The sequence below is a fragment of the Barbus barbus genome (genome assembly GCF_936440315.1).
Source record: "Barbus barbus genome assembly, chromosome: 43".
Lineage (NCBI taxonomy): Eukaryota > Metazoa > Chordata > Actinopteri > Cypriniformes > Cyprinidae > Barbus > Barbus barbus.
The window spans coordinates 17,561,388-17,581,770 of record NC_136721.1 but is presented as its reverse complement, the minus strand read 5'-3'; the positions used below and the strand labels follow the sequence as shown (position 1 = coordinate 17,581,770).

The 20,383-nt window shown below is 36.2% G+C and overlaps 3 protein-coding genes across 4 annotated transcripts in view; all 3 read left to right on the top strand.

The window, feature by feature from the left end:
* Nucleotides 1-12,121, top strand: part of LOC306862845 (receptor-type tyrosine-protein phosphatase alpha-like) — a 29,804-nt gene extending 17,683 nt beyond the window's left edge. For both annotated transcript variants that reach the window (XM_079405867.1, XM_079405868.1), the window contains exons 14-23: nt 734-900; nt 1,444-1,579; nt 1,670-1,819; nt 1,942-2,035; nt 2,762-2,838; nt 5,633-5,767; nt 5,958-6,083; nt 6,195-6,346; nt 7,284-7,419; nt 9,449-12,121. In XM_079405867.1, coding sequence (XP_079261993.1) covers nt 734-900; nt 1,444-1,579; nt 1,670-1,819; nt 1,942-2,035; nt 2,762-2,838; nt 5,633-5,767; nt 5,958-6,083; nt 6,195-6,346; nt 7,284-7,419; nt 9,449-9,523 — 1,248 coding nt within the window. In that variant the 3' untranslated portion in view covers nt 9,524-12,121. The remainder of the gene's footprint in view (nt 1-733; nt 901-1,443; nt 1,580-1,669; nt 1,820-1,941; nt 2,036-2,761; nt 2,839-5,632; nt 5,768-5,957; nt 6,084-6,194; nt 6,347-7,283; nt 7,420-9,448) is intronic.
* A 2,074-nt stretch (nt 12,122-14,195) lies between these two features.
* LOC306861977 (progonadoliberin-2) lies at nt 14,196-14,915 on the top strand (the record flags this gene model as incomplete). Its single annotated transcript, XM_079404532.1, has 3 exons — nt 14,196-14,333; nt 14,661-14,744; nt 14,877-14,915. The coding sequence occupies 3 exons, from the start codon at nt 14,196-14,198 to the stop codon at nt 14,913-14,915; spliced, it is 261 nt and encodes an 86-aa protein (XP_079260658.1).
* A 3,459-nt stretch (nt 14,916-18,374) lies between these two features.
* LOC306862672 (beta-1,3-galactosyl-O-glycosyl-glycoprotein beta-1,6-N-acetylglucosaminyltransferase 4-like) lies at nt 18,375-20,075 on the top strand (the record flags this gene model as incomplete). Its single annotated transcript, XM_079405598.1, has 3 exons — nt 18,375-18,381; nt 18,637-18,723; nt 18,913-20,075. 3 exons carry the CDS (start codon nt 18,375-18,377, stop codon nt 20,073-20,075), a joined length of 1,257 nt encoding a protein of 418 aa, XP_079261724.1.
* Nucleotides 20,076-20,383: the final 308 nt, after the last annotated feature.

Sequence of the window (20,383 nt, the reverse complement as noted above, 5' to 3'; positions counted from 1 at the left end):
GTTCCGATGTTTCTCTACAATCATTAGTGGTCGACCAATATATTGGACAGGCTGATTAATTGGTTGTTTTTTTGGCATTTTGAAATTTGAAACCGGATGATAAATGTACTTTGGCTAATTGAAAGAAGTGATAGCTCCCTCTTGTCACAATATACCAACAGTCTTAACCATTGATAATGTGAGGTTTTGGGTGATTCTTCAATTAGTGCCAGTTTTAAAAAAACAAAAATGAACCACCTTCAAACAGTGTTCACACATTATTCATAAATAAAGATCCTATCATGGCCTTGATAAACCTTCACTGGATTTTAAAAACGACACACTTAAATTTTGGAGAAAAACATGGTTAAGGCTTAGATTAACACAGTAACTTCACTAGCATTCAGTCAAGTGTGAATTAGTAAAAGCAACAAGAAGTTGACAATATTCTTGGCCTGATGGTATTGGACACTGATCTTTGTTATAAGAAAAGTTATAAAAGTGTAGACCAAAGTATTTACTAATTAGACTTAGTTTTAATTGCTCTAAGGCGTCTGCCTGAAGGAAGAGGCATAAAGAGGTGTCTGGATGGATGCAAGGGATATTTCAGGATTGTTAGACCTTTTTTCTACATAAATCTCATCAATAGTGGGAAGATCACAACCAGTAATTGTCTCAAGAAAAAAAGATTTTTCAAGAAGTATTATTGAATTTTTTTCAGTGAATGATGACAGACTCTGTTTTGTGTGTTTAGGTGGGTGACGTGTCTGGTAAGAAGCCTCAGAGGCTGGTCACACAGTTTCACTTCACCAGCTGGCCTGATTTCGGGGTTCCTTTCACTCCCATTGGCATGCTGAAGTTCCTTAAGAAGGTCAAGAACTGCAACCCACAGTATGCTGGAGCCATAGTGGTTCACTGCAGGTAAAGAGCTTTATTATCTTCTGTGTATGTGCACGACAGAGTACACTACCATTCAAAAGTTAGGGGGTTTTACTTTTCATTTACACAGGACATTTATAATGTTACACAATGTCCATTTCAAAAAAATGCTGTTCTTTTAAACTTTCTATTATAAGAAAATCAAGATTTCCATAAATTGCAAGCAACATTGATGATGATAAATGTTTCTTGAGCACCAAATCAGCATATTAAAATTATTTCTGAAGTATGTGACACTGAAGTCTGGAGTAAAGGCTGCTGAAAATTCCGCTTTTCCATCACTGAAATAAATTACATTTTCAAAATATGTTAAAATAGAAAGTTATTTTAAATTGTAATCATATTTAAAAATTGTACTGTAATTTTGATCAAATAAATGCAGCCTTGGTGAGCTTGAGAGACTTTCAAAAACGTTTTATTTTATTTTATTTAAAGACACCAAACTTTTGAACAGTAGAGTTTCTGAGCAGTTATTTTTTTAAGGTTTGTGATTTCCAGTCACTGATTTTCGTCTGTTCGTCTCAGTGCGGGTGTTGGCAGGACAGGGACCTTCATCGTGATAGATGCTATGCTGGACATGATGGGGGCAGAGAGAAAGGTCGACGTCTTCGGATTTGTCACACGGATCAGAGCCCAGCGCTGTCAGATGGTCCAGACTGATGTGAGCTCATACAAACCTCTCATTAAAGCCATAATACAGCTGTATTAAGTCTCAAAATACTCATCTCCCACCCTCCATCTCTCTCTACAGATGCAGTATGTGTTTATATTCCAAGCTTTGCTAGAGCACTACCTGTACGGGGACACAGAGTTAGAAGTGACGTCTCTGGAGTCTCACCTGAATAAGCTGTACGCTCCTTTACCTGGAGCCGGCTGTGGAGGCATGGAGGCAGAGTTTAAGGTAGCACAAACAGCTTTTTTTATTTCTTCTTTTTGCTTTTTGGATTTTTGGTAATTATATTAGTCTAGGACCATGTTGAAGTGTAGTACATGTTTTATGTATTATCTTTTTCTCTCTTTTAGAAACTTACCTCCATTAAAATCCAGAATGACAAGATGAGAACAGGGAACTTGCCTGCCAACATGAAGAAAAACCGTGTTTTGCAAATCATTCCATGTGAGTTGTGCATCAGTGTTTAATAATCAGACTGTGAATTGGGGGAATAACATTTGAATAATCAAAAACATTCTACCATTAATATGCCAGAGGTCAGTAACATTTTTTATTAAATTAATGCATGCTTAATGAATGAAAGTATTATTTAAATGACAGGAAAGACATTTATACAAAGGGTTCCTGTATCATATAAATGCTGTTATTTTGTATTTTTTACATTTATCTCTGTTTCCACAAAAATATTGATCAGCAAAACTGTTATTTTCAACATTGCTAATAATATATGTAATGTTTTGAGCATCAAATCAGCATATTACAATGATTTCTGAAGTATCATGTGACACTGAAGTCTGGAGTAATTCAGCTTTGGTATCACCAGAATAAATTACATTTTAAAAATATATTCAAATAAAACATTTATTTTAAATTGTAAAAATATTTACCATTATTACTGTATTTTGATCAAATGAATGCAGCCTTGATGAGCATAAGAATATTTTTTTAAAGCATTTTAAAAACCTTAACTGACCACAAACTTTTGAACACATTCTCTGCTGGAGAAAAACACACATTCATCTAGTTTATAATTTTTCTAGTATATAATTGTAATTTATCTTCATACTTGGCAGTTGCTTTTATCCAAAGTGATTGCAGTAAATTTAAGGTGTAAGTTTGTAAGCATGTACATTCCTTGGTGTCTTTCTGAACCTTCACTGTTTCTTCCAGATGAGTTTAATAGAGTGATCATCCCTGTAAAACGAGGGGAGGAGAACACAGACTACATCAACGCCTCTTTTATAGATGTGAGTAAAACCCGTCTAACCTCAGCCAACATTTACTGCCTACTCACCGAGATATCGCTCAGGGAAGCCTGGAGGGAATGCTACAATATTCCACGCTCTGTTGAGAGACCACACAGCATGCTTCTCTTTTCTTTTGGGAGTGGTTTAAATACACATTTTTGTGTCATGAAGTTACAGTTGTGGTCAGAATTATTGGAACCCTTGGTAAATATGATCAAAGAAGACTGTGAAAATTAACCTGCTTTGTTAATCCTTTTGATCTTTTATTTAAAAAATTCACAAAAAGCTAACCTTTCATTGGATAATAAGAATTTAAAATGGGGGGAAATATCATTATGAAATAAATGTTTTTCTCAAACACACGTTGGACACAATTATTGGCACCCCTAGAAATTCTTAAGAGTAAAATATCTCTGAAGTATACTCTCATTCATATTCACAATTTTGAGCACTCTAGGGTGATTATGAACATGAAATTATCCAGCCATGGCTTCCTGTTTCACAGAAAAATAAATAGGAGGGAAAACAAAGCCCAAATTCCCTTAATCATCCATCACAATGAGAAAAAACAAAGAATATATTTCTGATGTGCAGCAAAAGATAATTGAGCTTCACAAATTAGTGAAGTGGCTTTAAGAAAAGAGCTAGAGCAGTGAAAATCCCCATTTCCACCATCAGGGCAATAATTAAGAATTTCCAATCAACAGAAAATGTAATGAAACTGCCTGGAAGAGGACGTGTGTCTATATCGTCCTAATGCACGGTGAGAAGGAGAGCTTGAGTGGCTAAAGACTCTTCAAGGATCACAGCTGGAGAATTGCAGAAAATAGTTGAGTCTCGGGGTCAGAAAACCTAAAAAAAAATTTGTCAAACGGCCCCTACATTACCACATGTTGTTTGGGAGGATTTCAAGAAAAATTCTCCTAGCTCATCCAAAAACAAACTCCAGCATATTCAGTTATCAGACAGGACTGGCACTTCAAATGGGACTGGCTTCTATGGTCAGATGAAACTAAAAAATGAGCTTTTTAGCAGCAAACACTCAAGATGGGTTTGGTGAACACAGGGATAAAAAGTACCCCATGTGTACAATGAAATATACTGCTGTATTTGTGATGTTGTGGGCCTATATTTCTGCTGGAGGTCCTGGACATCTTGTTTAGACACATGGCATCATGGATTCTATCAAATACCAACAGATAAAAAATCAATAAGTGACTGATTCTATTAGAAATCTTATAATGGGCCATGTTTGGATCTTCCAACCATACAATAATCCAAACACAAACCTCAAAAACAACACAAAAATGGGTCACTGAGCACAAAACCAAGCTTCTGCTGGCCATTCCAGTCCTCTGACCTGAACCCTGTAGAAAATGAGTGAAGTGAACTGAAGAGAAGAAGCACCGTCATGGAGCTGTGAATCTAAAGGATCTGGAGTGATTCTGGATGAAGGAATGGTCTCTGATCTCTTGTAAGGTGTTCTCTAACCTCATCAGGCATTATAGGAGAAGATTTAGAGCGGTTAAACTGACAAATGGAGGTTTCAAAAAGTATTGAATAAAAAGGTGCCAATAATTGTGTCCAACGTGTTTGAGAAAAACATTTATTTCATAATGATATTTCCTCCCATTTTAAATTCTTATTATCCAATGAAAGGTTAGCTTTTTGTGATTTTATTTTATTTTTTTTTTAAATAAAAGATCAAAAGAATTAACAAAGCAGGTTAATTTTCACAGTCTTCTTTGATCATATTTACCAAGGGTTCCAATAATTCTGACCACAACTGTATATGGACGCCCATACTGAGATTAGGAGCCTGGGACGCTGACCACTGCTCTGTTTTAAAACCTAGTGACAAGATCACTGGAAAAATTCAAATGATTATAAATGTATTTATTTTCATTCTATGCTAAAAAGTATCATTATTACATACTCTTTAAAAATCGGTTGATGCTGAGTGTTGAAATTTCTGATTAGTCACTTATGAGGTTGCATAACAATTAGGATGGTGCCTTAGAAGGGAGCTGCCTAAGTAAGCAGTAGGCAGTGAGGCAGCTCACTAGGTTTTGAGACAGACCTCATGTGTTCAGATCAGTGAGAGTGGTGCAGCTTTGTTTTGGCTAAAAGCCCTTTCACTTCCTCTTCATTTGCGTTGCTAAAGCACTTAATCAGCGGGTAATCAAACAAAGGAAAACTTCTCCAGTGCTGCTATAATGGAAACCATAGTTGCTTTGCACAAATAAATCGACGTAGTATTGCTCAAAGAGTGCTAGAAGTCTAATATAGTTTTCATGTACATTACTTTTCAAAAGTTTGGGGTCAGTAGTTAGTTATTTATTTATTTTTGAAAGAGAAATTATTACTTTTATTCAGGAAGGATGCATTAAATTGTTAAAAAGGGATATCAAAGACATTTATAATGTTACAAAAGTTATCTATTTGTCATAAATGCTGTTCTTTTGAACTTTCATTTTTGAAATCATTCAAAATGTATCCAACAATGTTTCAGAATTGAAACTGTTTTCACCACTGATAATAAATAGTATCAAGGGAATGAATTACGTTTTAAAATATATAGAAAACCTTTAATTTGATTTGCAATAATATTCCACCGTATTACAGGTTTTACTGTATTTTTCATCAAATGAATGCAGCTTTGGTGAGAAGTAGAGACTTTAAAAACATTAAAATTGTAATGACACCAAACTTTTGAATGGTAGCATATATCCATGATTACTGCTGGAAAATGTCTAGTGTATACAAATGTAGTCATATTTGTGTGTGTGTGCAGGGTTATAGGCAAAAGGACTCGTACATGGCATGTCAGGGGCCGCTGCAGCACACCATTGAGGACTTCTGGAGAATGATCTGGGAATGGAGAAGCTGCTCTATCGTTATGCTGACCGAGCTGGAGGAGAGAGGACAGGTAAGTTCACCCGCCTCCTTTCTCTTTGAATGTAACATCTGTAAATATGCTAACTCTACTTACAAAGCTCTTTTTGTGGTGTAGCCTTGTAGTTAAAGATCTGGGATAGCAACAGAAACATTGTTGCAGTTTCAACCCTGACAGGTGGGGCAATAGAAAAATAAATCTGTCTCTTCCCCACTCTCTGCAGGAGAAGTGTGCTCAGTATTGGTCTAGTGACGGTGTGATGGTATGTGGGGACATGTCCATTGAGTTGAAGAGGGAGGAGGAAAGTGAAAGCTACACTGTTAGGGACCTTCTCGTCACCAATAACAGAGTGAGTCCTTTTCAGAGGATCTTCTGGAACATGATTTATGTGTATTTAGCACTGTGTTTTAATGTTTGCCATTGATGTAATTGGCATTCTCCTTTTGCTTTCTCTCTGCAGGAAAATAAGTCTCGCGCTGTGAGGCAGTTTCATTTCCACGGCTGGCCAGAGGTGGGCATCCCGTCTGATGGGAAGGGTATGATCAACATCATCGCTGCAGTTCAGAAACAGCAGCAGCAGTCTGGAAACCACCCAATCACTGTGCACTGCAGGTAAGCCACACCTACTCCTCTATCCAATCAGGAACATGAAACGTGAAACCTTATTTAGCATAATTTGTAATAATATATTTGTATATTAATATATTTTTTTTTATGACAACAGATTTATTTTTATTCTTTTGTTTTCACATTCAATTTCGGTGGCTTTTTTCAAGACACAATTTACATTCCTGTTTTTATGTAAATTTTCGATTGCTAAATTGTAAAATTACATTCAAAAGTTTGGGGTCGGTACAATTTTTAAATGCTTTTTGAAAGGCTGCATTTATTTGATCATAAATACAGTAAAAAATAGTAATATTATAAGTTACAGCATTTATTTGAAATAGAAACTTTTTCAAAAAAAATTAAATCAAAACATAAATGTCTTTACTGTCACTTCAATCAATTCAGTGTTCCCTTGTTGAATAGTGAAAAGTATTGATTTATTATTATCCTTTTTTAAATCTTACTGGCCCTTTTGAAAGGTGGTGTATTTTTAACTTGAAAAGGCTTTTGCTTGTCCTTTTTTGCTCCTAAATAAACTCATAAAACATAAACGGGAAATAACAAGTTATTTAATGCTTTTGTGGTTGTTATAGTAGTATGCTACTTAGCTTGCATAACGAGTTATTCAAACTTACCATAAATCATCTAGTGTGGATACAGGATATTTTGGTTTGCCAGGAATGCCTAATTAAACCGGTCTGACTGGTTTGGCAGCTTAAGCAAGGTTTAGTGGTTTTGTAATGCTGGAAGGCATCCATGGGTGCTTGGTATGACTTAACCAAAACCTGTCCATAGTTACATCTCTAAAGCACTCAGTAATGATGAAACAGATAGAGCTGCAGTGTCCAGTGGGAATTCAGGGTTAGCTAATTAAGAAAAGTAGAAACAGACTCATTAATATCCACAGAGTGGTGAGTAATTGATGTTTGTGTGTTAACAGTGCCGGCGCAGGGCGCACAGGGACATTCTGTGCTCTGAGCACGGTCCTGGAGCGAGTGAAGGCGGAGGGCATTCTGGACGTTTTTCAGACGGTGAAGAGTCTAAGACTACAGAGACCGCACATGGTGCAGACACTGGTGAGAAAACACATCACTCACCATGCAGTGTTGAGCTACTAAACTGAACAAAGCGCAATTTAATTGTTTTTGAACAATTGTTGTTTTTGCCAGAGGCATAAAACATGCTGTACTAAGGGAAAAAATTGGGATGATAAATTGCATTTTTTATTGGTGGAAAAAAATGTTTCAAGTTTGCTGTGTTTGTTTGTAGGGCTACACAAATTGGCCAAAATGTTGTTGTTATATATACCAATATGACTATAAAACTACTACTACTACTAATCATTACCATTTTGATTATTACTACTACTAATTAAACAAAATAAGAAATATTACTAATTGTAATTTATTATTCCAATTGTAATATTCTCTGTAACATAAAAACTAGTGCTGTCAAACGATTAATAGCGATTAATCACATCCAAAATAAAAAAATTGTTTACATAATGTGTATACTATGTATATTTATTATGTATATATAAATACACACATACAGTATGTATTTACATCCATTTCCATGTATATATTTATATTAATTTAATTGATATTAGATACAAATATTTTAAATGTATAAACATAACATATTTTTCTTAAATATATACATGCATGTGTGTATTTATATATACATAATACATATGCACAGTACACACACATATATTATGTAAACAAAAACTTTTATTTTGTATGTGATTAATCGTTTGACAGCACTAATAAAAACAATCAAATCTTTAAGATGATGATGATAATAATAATTACATTTTATAGTACAATTGTAAAATTACAGTACTAGTATTTGTCTGTCTTCATTTACATATTTTATTTTGGCAGAAACCACTTAAACCCTTAAATCTTCACAATAAGTGGTTTATAAACCAATCATTACGGTTACAACATGTTGTGTTCTGAAATGCACAAAAAATATTCAATTCAAACTCAGAATTTATCCAGAGATGAGTTTGTGTGAAGCGTCATTTACTGCAAGCCGCTCTAAGACACTGAAAACACTGGATTATGAGCTGCTCACGTGTAAATGAAGTCAGACACGCTTCACTCTAAAACACACAGCGCATATCGTGTGAAGCTATATAGCGATTTTGCTTTTATTTTGATTAATCGTGTAGTCCTAGTCAGTGTTGGTTACATTACAAGTAACGCGAGTTATGTAATCAGATTACTTTTTTTCAAGTAATTAGTAAAGTAACGCATTACTTTTTAATTTACAAGAAAATATCTGAGTTACTTTTTAAAAAAAAAAGTAATGGCAGTTACTTTGTTTTCCCATTTATTTACTGACATTTCTCCTGTCCCCCTGTTGGGAGAAATCGGAAGTACAGAGGCGCTGTGTGCGCTGTGTGAACATGATCTAGACTAAATGTGACTGTGCATTAATTCATCTCACTCAACAAAATGAATTAAAACAGTGAAATGCAAACTCAGAATATGACGCTAACCTGCAATAATTAAATATGTTAAACACAAATGTATCTAATCCCATTTTATTAACCAATGTCTTTGCTGCTGACCTTTGATGATCCAGTTCAACCAAACTAATGAGCAAAAATGACTTTCTACTGGCGTTCTACTGTACAGATGTCTTCTTCAGCCTGAGGTTTATTCATTACACTTTTTGGTGTGAAAGGGCATTTTTGATATAAATAGAATTTCTTATATTAAAAACAAACAATCAAGCCCTACTCATATTTAAAAAGTAACGTAATGCATTACTTTCCAGAAAAAGTAACTAACGTAATTGGTTACTTTTTTAGGGAGTAACGCAATATTGTAATGCATTGCTTTTAAAAGTAACTTTCCCCAACACTGGTCCTAGTAAGACATCATTAGAACAGGAGGAATGGGGGATATGTTATTTTCACTTTTAGATTTTAAGTTTGAACCTGTAGTTTTAGAAAATAATCACATAATTAATATTCACAAGCCAAGCTGATAATGTTTTTAGATGGTTCCTACACTCTTGTTTTGTTTCTAGTACTTTGATTCAAACATCTCAAGTCCATCTCAACTCATTACATCCTGCTTTCCTCCACAGGAGCAGTATGAGTTCTGCTACAAGGTGGTCCAGGAATACATTGATGCCTTCTCTGACTACGCCAACTTCAAGTAAAGCCACACCCACCTGCAGAAGATCGGACTGACTTTCCCAATCATGCACTCACGTCCACACTTTCTCAAAAACACATCTAAACGAGACAGACTACCCAGCGCAAAGCAAAAGGGAATGAAAATCATTTGGCCGGCAAGCACGAGAACACGTTGGTGCTGAAGATGGAAAGAAAACAAACAAAGAAAACACCATTAGAGATGCCTTCTTGAATATTTTGTAATATTGCTCTTGTTAATAAGGCCCTTACCCATTTCTTTAAGTGTAAATATGCTCTTGTATTTTTTGTTGTTTTGTTTCATTTGTTTGGTTTTAGAAGCCATTCTGTTGCGTTTTTTAGAGTGACCTTAATATAGTTTACTGGTATATAAATGCATACATGAATGACGCTATAGAGACAGAGCGGTAGCAAGATGAGGGTGCTTTTCAATGGGTGTTTTAACAAGAACTTCCTTCTTTCTCTGCAGTTGAGTTACTGAAATGTATTTGAATGGCAGCTCAATCCCACTATGCTGTTGCCTGTAGCTACATAACGCACAACGCAGCAAAATCAACCATCCGTGGTGCATTAGCGACTGTAAATGCGTGCTTTCGCAGAAAACACTTCACTGTGCTTTTTGATTGTGATTACTGGAGTGATATCATTTTTGAGTCCATTTTTTAAAACTGGGACCGTTTTTAGGGCTGTGACTAAGATTTGAAGATGTTAAGTGTCTTTGTGGTGTCCGTTTTGTTACAGTGTGCCGACTTGGTCCAAACTAGACAATGGTAGAGGAAGATAAGACTGAAAAAGACAAACAAGAGGAAACCCTGAGTGTGTTGAGACCAGAGAAATTCCACTTCATTTATCTTTTGTTGTTTTGTCCCCTTGAATCTCACAAGGGTTTGCTTCAAGTTTCATTCCATGCCCAAACATCTTTTCTTTTCAAGGTCACTCTAAAAGCACCTTCTGTATTTGCGATTATAATTAAGGAAGTGATTAATTTACTTGCCCGGATGTCTGGTAATTGGCCTTAACAACTGTGCTTGACAGTATGGTTTCATGATGTACTTTCCTTCATTCGAAGATAAATGATCCCACCGGTTTCTCTGCTTGCAAGGTACTGGTGCAAATTTGATCTAGAACGTTCTAATAGAAATGACACATGATCACCAGATCATCTGTTCCTGCCCGTGTAAAGGACTTCAGCCGTTGTGCCGAAGTCAACGAGCCCTTTCCAGCTCCACTGAGCCAGTTAGATTATTATATGACGCTTCAGCTCTTAGCGGTGAACACTCAATTTCTTCAAGCATATAGATGGTAAAAAATGAGGACATGTATTCTCGTTTTAACTAGTTATTATCAGCAAGTTATTTTCCAGCGAATGTTTTATGTTGGTTAAGCCCTCGTTCCACACTGCCTTGTGTTAGGAAATGGAACTTTTATGAAATGTATGTAAACCCAATAGTTGTGATTCAAAATCACTCACCCATCTGTCATTCCATGTTAACAGGGTTTTTGATGGAAACTGTTATTATCTCAGATCCAAGATATTCCCAATGATGAATTGCGGATCACTATTACAGCTTCCTGTGGGCTTCATCTTAAGATATTCCATGAAATGCTGACGGATTTGCTTGAGTATTGTGTGAGTCGACTGTTGTGATTTGCTTTGTAAGTCACACTAACCCTTTCCACATGAGACACTGTGCCAATAGCAGCCTCTCAGGGGTAGGATCCTTCCTCAGAGGTGGGAAAGTGCCTCATCACGTTCCTGTAGCTTCAAGCATATTCCCGCCTGCTCTTTTGTAGCCCATGTTCACCCAATCCATTGGGACGTTGTGGCCTGTATGGCGTATGATAATCTGTAATGGAACTCAAACGGTTGCTTTTCTGTGTTTTTGGTGTGTTTTCAAACTATTTTTTTCCTTCTTTGCTTACATACCTTATAAAACCATCCTGGAGGAAGCACCAGACTTCAGGACAAGCTCTTAATGTACGCAGAGCAATCTAGTTCTTCTGGTCAAGAAGGGAAGCCACGTGTCTGGAGGCTCGCTTCTTTCTTCTGTTGAATGTGACATTGAAACGTCCTGCTTGGATAAGCGAAATGACGAAGACTGAAAAGTAAAGCATTCTGCTCTCCAAAAAAACCCATGAAAATTGAGGATTTCATCTGAAACCTCTGTCTTTAATTGGATTGTTTCTAAATTTCAACATACAGCCTGTTTTATTTTCCAGAAATCCTAAAAATGTTACCCTTTCTGGTTTTTCTTTTGTTTATGCACCCTTCTTGTACATAATGTAAGGTTATTTATATTTCATTCCTATATGTTGCCTTGCTTTTATTTTATTTTCATCTTTCTCTCGCTTTTTTTTTTTTTTAAAGATATTTGTATATTAAACTGTACTGGGACCATTTTGAAATGTATTAGATTTTTTTTTTCCTGTTTTTAATTCGGTATTATTGTCTTTAGAATCTTATTTTTTTTAATTTACATCTTTTTTTTCCAGTGTTTTGTTATTCAAATTTGAATATATGATGCAAATTATATATAATTATATAATGCCAAATGGCCTTTCTAAAGATACTGTTCAACCCTAATAAAAGTGCTTGAGATTTTATCTGCAGTTATTTTACTTTGTGCATCTCTAAAGCATTAGAAATATAATTTTCATGTCTGAATATGTATACTATCATTCAAAAGATTTTTTTTGTATGTAGTAAATTGATCTATAGTGACAGTAAAACATACAGTACAAATTCATACAAACAGTCCTGAAACAAAATGTATCACAGTTTCCATAAAAATCGGCATATTAAAATTTCTGTAGAATCTTGTGACACTGAAGACTGGAGTAATGACGCTGGAAATTCAGCTGCCGTCACAGGAATAAATTACATATTAAAATAGAAAAGATGTTTTAAATACTGTTTTGACTTATTTGAAAGAAATGCAGCTTCGGTGAGACTTCTGTCTTGGTGAGACTTGATCCCTGAGGGGAAATTCAGGGAGAGTGTCACCTTGTCTCTCATCCTTCCTGGCCCTTCAGACCTGGTGTCAGACCTGAGATGTGGATGGATTATCACCACAGACCCCAGTGCGTGTTTAAACACCATTTGACAGAAACTCGATCAGAACTTGAAACTCTGAGATGAGTCAGTCGTACTCCATCCGTCACATTCTCTGCTCCTTCACCTCGAGGGAGGCCTTCTGTGTAATTAAGACCACAGTCAGGCTGGAGTGTTTGCACAGTGTTTTTCTCTCTAGGACAGCGTGGGTCAGGGGGTCACAAATGACGGATGTGAGGTCACGCTGGCCACTTTTTACAGCTTACGAGGAAATGAGTTCGACATTTGCTTTTTTAATAAAACATGCTCATCAAGAATGTGCGATATTGGGGTCACTGGAGTTGCCGTGGTTGAAAAAATATGAAAAATAATGGAATCTTCTATACATGTACAATAAATATCGACAGTGTAGATGGCTGGTGGCACAATAAATGCAGAAAGATTTACAATTTCTTAATAGCCTACACTACTGTTCATTATTATTTCAAATAAATGCTGCTCTTTTGAACTTTCTATTCATCAAAAACTCCTAAAAGAAATATATCATGAGTTTAATTTTTTTTTTTAAAGCAGGAATTCAGTATATTATGTTATAGTGTATATTCCCATTTCTTTTGTTGCCTGGTCTTTACAGATAGACAGATAGATAGATAGATAGATAGATAGATAGATAGATAGATAGATAGATAGATAGATAGATAGATAGATGGATGGATGGATGGATGGATGGATGGATGGATGGATGGATGGATGGATGGATGGATGGATGGATGGATGGATGGATGGATAGATAGATAGATAGATAGATAGATAGATAGATAGATAGATAGATAGATAGATAGATAGATAGATAGATAGATAGATAGATAGATTATTCAGTGCTTATTTTCTTCTCTTTCCTTAATTAGCACTTCAGCACATGCTTGTTTTTAAGCTAAAAATCTGGATAGCGTCAAATTTACGCACGTGTGACGTAGTTGCCAAAGGTGTCTGGGTGGAACTCATCATGTGTACATTTACATGAGTGTTTTGTTGGAGAAATAGGACACTGTCCCGTGGGGGTCAACATTGTTTGGAGATGATAATTGGAATTAAGCTCATCTTACACATGCTCTTCTCCCATTGGAACCGCAATGACCACGCAAAGTGTTTGAGGACTGAGGAGGTCAGTGTGTGTGTGTGTGTGTTTAGACAGGGAGGGGAGATCTGGTGTGAGACATAAATTGTGAGGAAGAGGAGGAGGAAGATTCCAGAGAATGAGTGGCAGACGTATCTCAGAAGCTCACTGAACCATTCACTTGGTAGAAACGAAACTATATCAGGATTACCAAGACCAGGACTTCACTGTAGAGGAACTATTACAGAAAATCCTTCCAGAGAAGACGTGCCAATAGATACAAGGTAATCACAATGTTTTGATTTGATTTTAGGCTGTAAAACTGATTTTGTTGGTATTGATGTATTGAGAGTAATTTGGTCTCCATTGTGCTTTATTGTCTCTTAAACAGCATTGTCATGATGCTTTTCAATCAAGCATTTGTACTGAAATTATTACTGGCCCCTATAGCTACTGGCCCCTCTTACTCTCTATTCATCTCATCAGTCTCTGTTCTCTTCCCTCAGTTATGGTGCACATCTGCAGGCTGTTGGTGGTGATGGGGATGTTGCTGTGTCTAAGTGCCCAGTTTGCCAGCTCTCAGCACTGGTCTCATGGCTGGTATCCTGGAGGAAAGCGAGAAATAGACGTTTACGATACCTCAGAGGTGTGTGAATAAATATTACTAAAGAAATTTAAGTGTGAAAGAAAGAACAACACTGCCAGAGAAGGACTGTCTTTTTAAAAAATCTTAAATATAAATGTTAACTGTAAACATGTGGTTGGTAAGTTGGTTTGGTTATTAGATTGTTGGACATTTTATTAGATTTAAAATGAAAATACATGTTATTTAATTTACAATTAAGCATAATTTCTTTATATGATCAATGTATTTTTCAAAACAACAATAGAAATTGTTTGTTTATAATCGTTTGTTTATGGAAAGGTTCATTTTGATGTGCTCATGTTGCTTTCTATTTTACTTTAAAATCAGGTTTCAGAGGAAATTAAACTCTGCGAGGCAGGAAAATGTAGCTTCCTGAGACCCCAGGGAAGAAACATTCTGAAGACAATACTGGTGGGTACAGGTGTTGTTTTGGCTTGATTTTTTTATTATTTTTTACATCAGCAAATAGCCTAGTGATTACATAAGCTAATCATGACAGGGTATTGTGAATCTACAACTTGACTAACTTATTGGCTTTAACAGCTGGATGCCCTCATACGGGATTTCCAAAAGAGAAAGTGACACCAAGATGATGCAACAGCCTGTGTCCAAAGAAAAACCCTTTCCAGCAAACACATTAGGCCTGCATTTCCATCCAAATTATATATATAATTGTTTTGTTATTCTGTGATTTTGTTTTGTATGTTCTGCATTTTGTTCTGTTCTCATACCCATCGTGAGTGAACCTATACTGCCAGCACTATGTAACCATTTGCAGCAGTTCCTACAATAAAGGCTTTATTTTGGTATTTTGTTTTAATTGTTCAGTGTCTTTTTATTAGTTATAGGTATGTTCACCAATTTTGCCCAAGACAAGAGAGAAATTGTTTTAAAACTACAATGTTTACACACAAAAAAATAAAAATCAGGCGTCAACTGCATGAATAAAAACAGATGTTTATATTATATACATATATATATATATATATATATGTGTGTGTGTGTGTGTGTGTGTATATATTACATTTTTGTTAAAATTAATTTTGTTTCAATTTCATTTATATTAATTTTAAACATAAATTTATTTGATTCGCCAGTATATTTGTTTAGCCACCAGATGGCGCAAATGTACCTACTTATTAAAATTCATTCGGCCCAGGAATGATCAAGTTAATATTGACAGTATTGTAAAACCCAAACTTAATGCAATGCAATACCTGTACGTTTTTAAGGCTGAAGAAAATATGGTTATTATGTAATAAAGCATGTGCTGTGAAATGAATATTCAAGTCCAGTTGGATTTTATGTTCACTATGGCTCTTACATTATGAACATACAATTCCCTGAGTTATTCTGAGCGTGAAAGCACACTGAAACCATTATGCCACCATCGTGTCCTCTCTCTCTCTCTTAAGAACACACACACGCAAACACACACAGTAAGTTGTGACAGCCTACAAGACTCACATTCACATAAGTCGTGACGTATTGTCAAGTATGGTGACCCATACTCGAAATTGGTGCTCTGCGTTTAACCCATCCAAGTGCACACACACAGCAGTGAGTAGTGAACAAATGCACACACACACACACCGTGAACACACACCCGGAGCAGTGGGCAGCCATGCTGCAGCGCCCGGGGAGCAGTTGGGGGTTCGGTGCCTTGCTCAAGGGCACCTCAGTCGTGGTATGGAATATAGTGTATGTTCTCTTAGCCCTGAACACAACTTGGACAAAGGCATTGAATTCACATGCGTAGTTTTCATAGGCCTATAAATGTTTTTGTCTGCTTCGAGCAACTGATGACATTCCCTAAAGGAATAAAGATCATACAAAAGAAAGACATGCACAAAATACAAAATGTGCACACTTATTCATCAAATAGCTGTGCAATCACAATCATTATTTTTGTAATACAAATGTAACTATGGGACAGAATGAAAAATGAAATAAGCAGAAATGAGTCATTTTAAACATGGCAAGCACCCAGGGACAGACCTTGAAATATGAAAGAGCATATTGTTCACTACTGGCAACTATAACTTTTCTATTTTCTCTTGGGTTCTGTATATGTAGAGATTTGGGGTTTCACTATTGCACAATTAAAGAAATAGTTCAGCCAAAAAAAAAGAAAAAAAAGAGAAGATCTTGTATTTTAGCTGGCAGCAATGGATTGAAGTTTAAAAACGTATTAGACTACTTGTGGATTATTTCTTGTGGATGTCAGCTGTTTGGACTCTTATTCTGACGGCAGTGGCACCCATTTATTTGTGAGCAAGTGGGCTAATGTGCCAAATTTCTCCAAATGAATTCTCATGAAGAAACTAACTCATCTACATCTTGGATGGCCTGAGGATCAGTAAATTTTCAACAAATTTTTATTTTTGGTTTAACTATTCCTTTAAAGATATTGGAAGGTGACCCATTTTTCTTTTTCATTTATTAACGTATCCATTCGGTTCCCTTGAGCCATGTTTTAATGCATTCTCCAGGTTTAACAAATCCAAGTTGCTACATTTGCCCACAGCTGTCAGATGTAAAATAATACACCAAGAACAATCAAAAATTCAACACTAAAACTGTTTAGCTCGATGAGATTCTTGTACTCCCACACAGTTCGTGTGCTTTATAATCAATTATAGTAGGCTAAAACCGGAACCTGAAAACAATGTCACTTGGCATGACTAACTGCTCTAATTCTTCAAGCATCACTTTAGTGTTGGACACGCCAGTGACGCCATCATAACCAAAACTAATGTTGAATAGATGCATCTGATAGCTTGCGTTCTTTACAGCCTAGGTTTTTCGAAAGCGGTGAGTTAAGGACAGTGATTTTCTTGGATGCACATTTGAATCTTAGTTTTATATATATATATATATATATATATATATATATATATATATATATCCGCAAACATATATAGGCTAGTAAATGCGTAATTTGGGGAAAACGTCAAACTAAAATAACTGCAGTTGCCTTACAGTTATAATGTTCTCATACAGCAAAGCTATTCTGAACTAAGTGTGTCATCGTTGGTTAATTTCTCTGTATTTAGCGCTGTTTTAAATAGATTGGGAAAGAGGAAGCAGTGTGTGAGATGTAAGCACAGCACACCGAGTAGATTCGGTCCACTTGGATACTTTTCCCTTCTTTGATTTATATCAGTCCTTTGTTAGGTTTGTCATCTTTCGATGGGGAATTGATATATATATATTTTTTTATCAGATACCATACAATCTCCAGATTTCTGTTTGCGGATGACGTCCATGTAATGATATAGCCTATAGGTAAGTTTCACTAAGTGGTGTAGTATTTATCCAGTATCCATTTGTTTACACGTTTGAAACTAGAAATGCATAACATTTAATTTAAAGAAATGTATGATTATGATATAGCCTAGGCTACATTAATGTCCAAAAAAAAAAGTATTCTCCATTTAACGTCAAGTAGCCTAGAAAAGTCTAATCGTTAAAAATATCCAAATTGACTTGTTTTCTTACTTTGTTTTCTTACATGTTGTCCAATCGCATTTTTAAACTTTTACTCGAGAGTCCGAATTCGATCAAATGTAGCCCATACAGAGTTTTCGGTTTCTTTATGAAGCGATTTGATTTTTCCCAGAGGGGCTTTGGGGTTGTCATTGGAGAACAGACCGATATTGCGTCAACGAGGTGATTAAACCCAGATGAACCAGCTGAAATTAGACGTTAGACTTTGGCTAAAGTCACTGAGTTTAGTGTGAACGTGAGAGATACAAATGTGCGTTATTACCAGCATGTTCACACCCTCACGATGTTCCACGCCCGTGCGACTATCTTTTTTCAACACAAAAGTCAGAATTTTAACGCATGACAGCGTGCCATTGATAGCCTAAGTGAATGATGACTCCTTTTGTTTCGACGGAATAATGAAAGACGGGGTTTGAAGACAGATGACAGAAGTTATGCAACGTTATCAGACCAACCCAACATGCTGTCAAGTTATAAAACCGGATTCGAACAAAATATATGGACTGCAGGCTCTGACTCCTTAACGAAAGAATGTGTGGTAACTTAAAAAGACTTACATTAACTACATTAACATTAAATCACAACATACTTGTTATAAATTAGTAACAGTTTGCGATTGTTAGTCTATTGTTTTTTGTTGTTGTTGTTGTTGCACAGACTAAAAGCCAGTCTAGAACAACAATGCATATATATTTGGATATTCAAAATATTCTTCAATCATTATGAAATATTTGAAAAGCTGAAGGTTTAGTTTAGACCAAAGTTTTAACATTTTGTCTGTTTTTATGTCAAGAGGTGGTGCTGCTCATGCTAATCAAACTCATGCTGGTGTTCATTCAGAGGATAGTGCCAATGCCGCTGGCCTCAAAGCATCGCAAAGGTATGGCTGGACTTCCTACTCACCATCAAATTCATACAGTACACATTACATTACTAACATGAACTTTCATTTTTCCCAACAGAATGAGAATATTGTGGCTCCGCCTCAAACTGAGAAATGTGATATATATCGCTGTAACCCTGGCACTTCTTATATGTTGCTTCACAATCACATTTTCAATAATAAAAGAAGGAGGACAGGAAACAGGACTGTCTGAGAGTCTGCGGCTGACAGAACAATATGGCATTAATTGCACAGCAATATATGAAATGGAACCGGTAGAACTGGGCAAAACCTTAGTCATTCGCAAGGAAAAAAGCTACGTAGGGCAAACCGACAGAACTATTGTGAATGCCACCTATGACTGTGAATGTTTTGTTGTGTCACGGGGCTATGATGGGATTCAAGGCTCTGAGTCTGAGCGTGGATTTCCCCTTGCATATTCTTTGGTTGTTCACCAGGATGTGGCTCTTGTGGAGAGGTTGCTAAGAGCCATTTATATGCCGCATAACATATACTGCATACATTACGATCTGAAGTCCTCAGATGACTTTATTTCAGCAATCAAAGGTCTTGCCCGCTGCATCCCCAATGTCTTCATTGCCTCAAAGCTGGAGAGGGTGCAGTACGCTGGCTTCTCACGACTCAAAGCGGATCTTAATTGTCTGTCTGACCTCCTAGATTCTGAGGTCCAGTGGAAGTATGTCATCAACCTGTGTGGTCAGGACTTTCCACTGAGGACAAACGCTGAGCTGGTGTCAGATCTAAAAGAGCTGAAAGGCAGGAACATGGTGGAGAGCAAGTGGCCTGAAGGAAAACAATGGCGTTGGACTTATCAACATTTACTGAAAGACAGTAATTCAGAGTACTACAGCTCACCTGTCATCACTTCTGAGATGAAATCTCCACCTCCTCACAACATAAAAATGTTTGTTGGCAGCGCATACTTCACACTCTCAAGGGAATTTGTGGTTTTTGTTAACCAGAGTCCTATAGCCAGTGATTTCTTGGCTTGGACTGAGGATACATACTCACCTGATGAACATTTCTGGGCAACTCTGGTTCGTGTGTCTGGAGTACCAGGTGAAGTGCCAAGTTCTGATCCTGAGATCTCAGAACTAGTAAGTAAAACCCGTCTGGTGAAGTGGTCATATCTAGAAAGGATTCTTTACCCACCATGCACTGGAGTCAGTATACGAGCTGTATGTATTTATGGTGCTGCTGAGCTCAGATGGCTCCTAAACTATGGCCACTGGTTTGCTAATAAAGTGGATCCAAAAGTGGATCCTGTCCTTATGGAATGTTTAGAGGAGATGCTTTCAGAAAAACGCCTGAGGCCAAAAATGCAGTAAAAAGGTCTTATTTTTATTTTACTGGTGAGACTATTGGATTGATTTTTTTTTTTTTTTAGGGAAATCGATATTAGGTTGAGTAATTTATTTGGAGTTTCTAGTAAAAAAATTTATACTTTGAAAATTAGATTTTTTTTATTTTTTTTATTTAAATGTATCTATATTTATGTGATTCGGCCAGCATGAGTGCAATCCTTTGGCAACCATTTTTAGGGTTTAACATGCCAGTAAATCTTTTAAGTGAACACTTGTTCTGTTGTGTATGAGACATGTAGTAATATAATATGAGACAAAATGTGAATTTTATT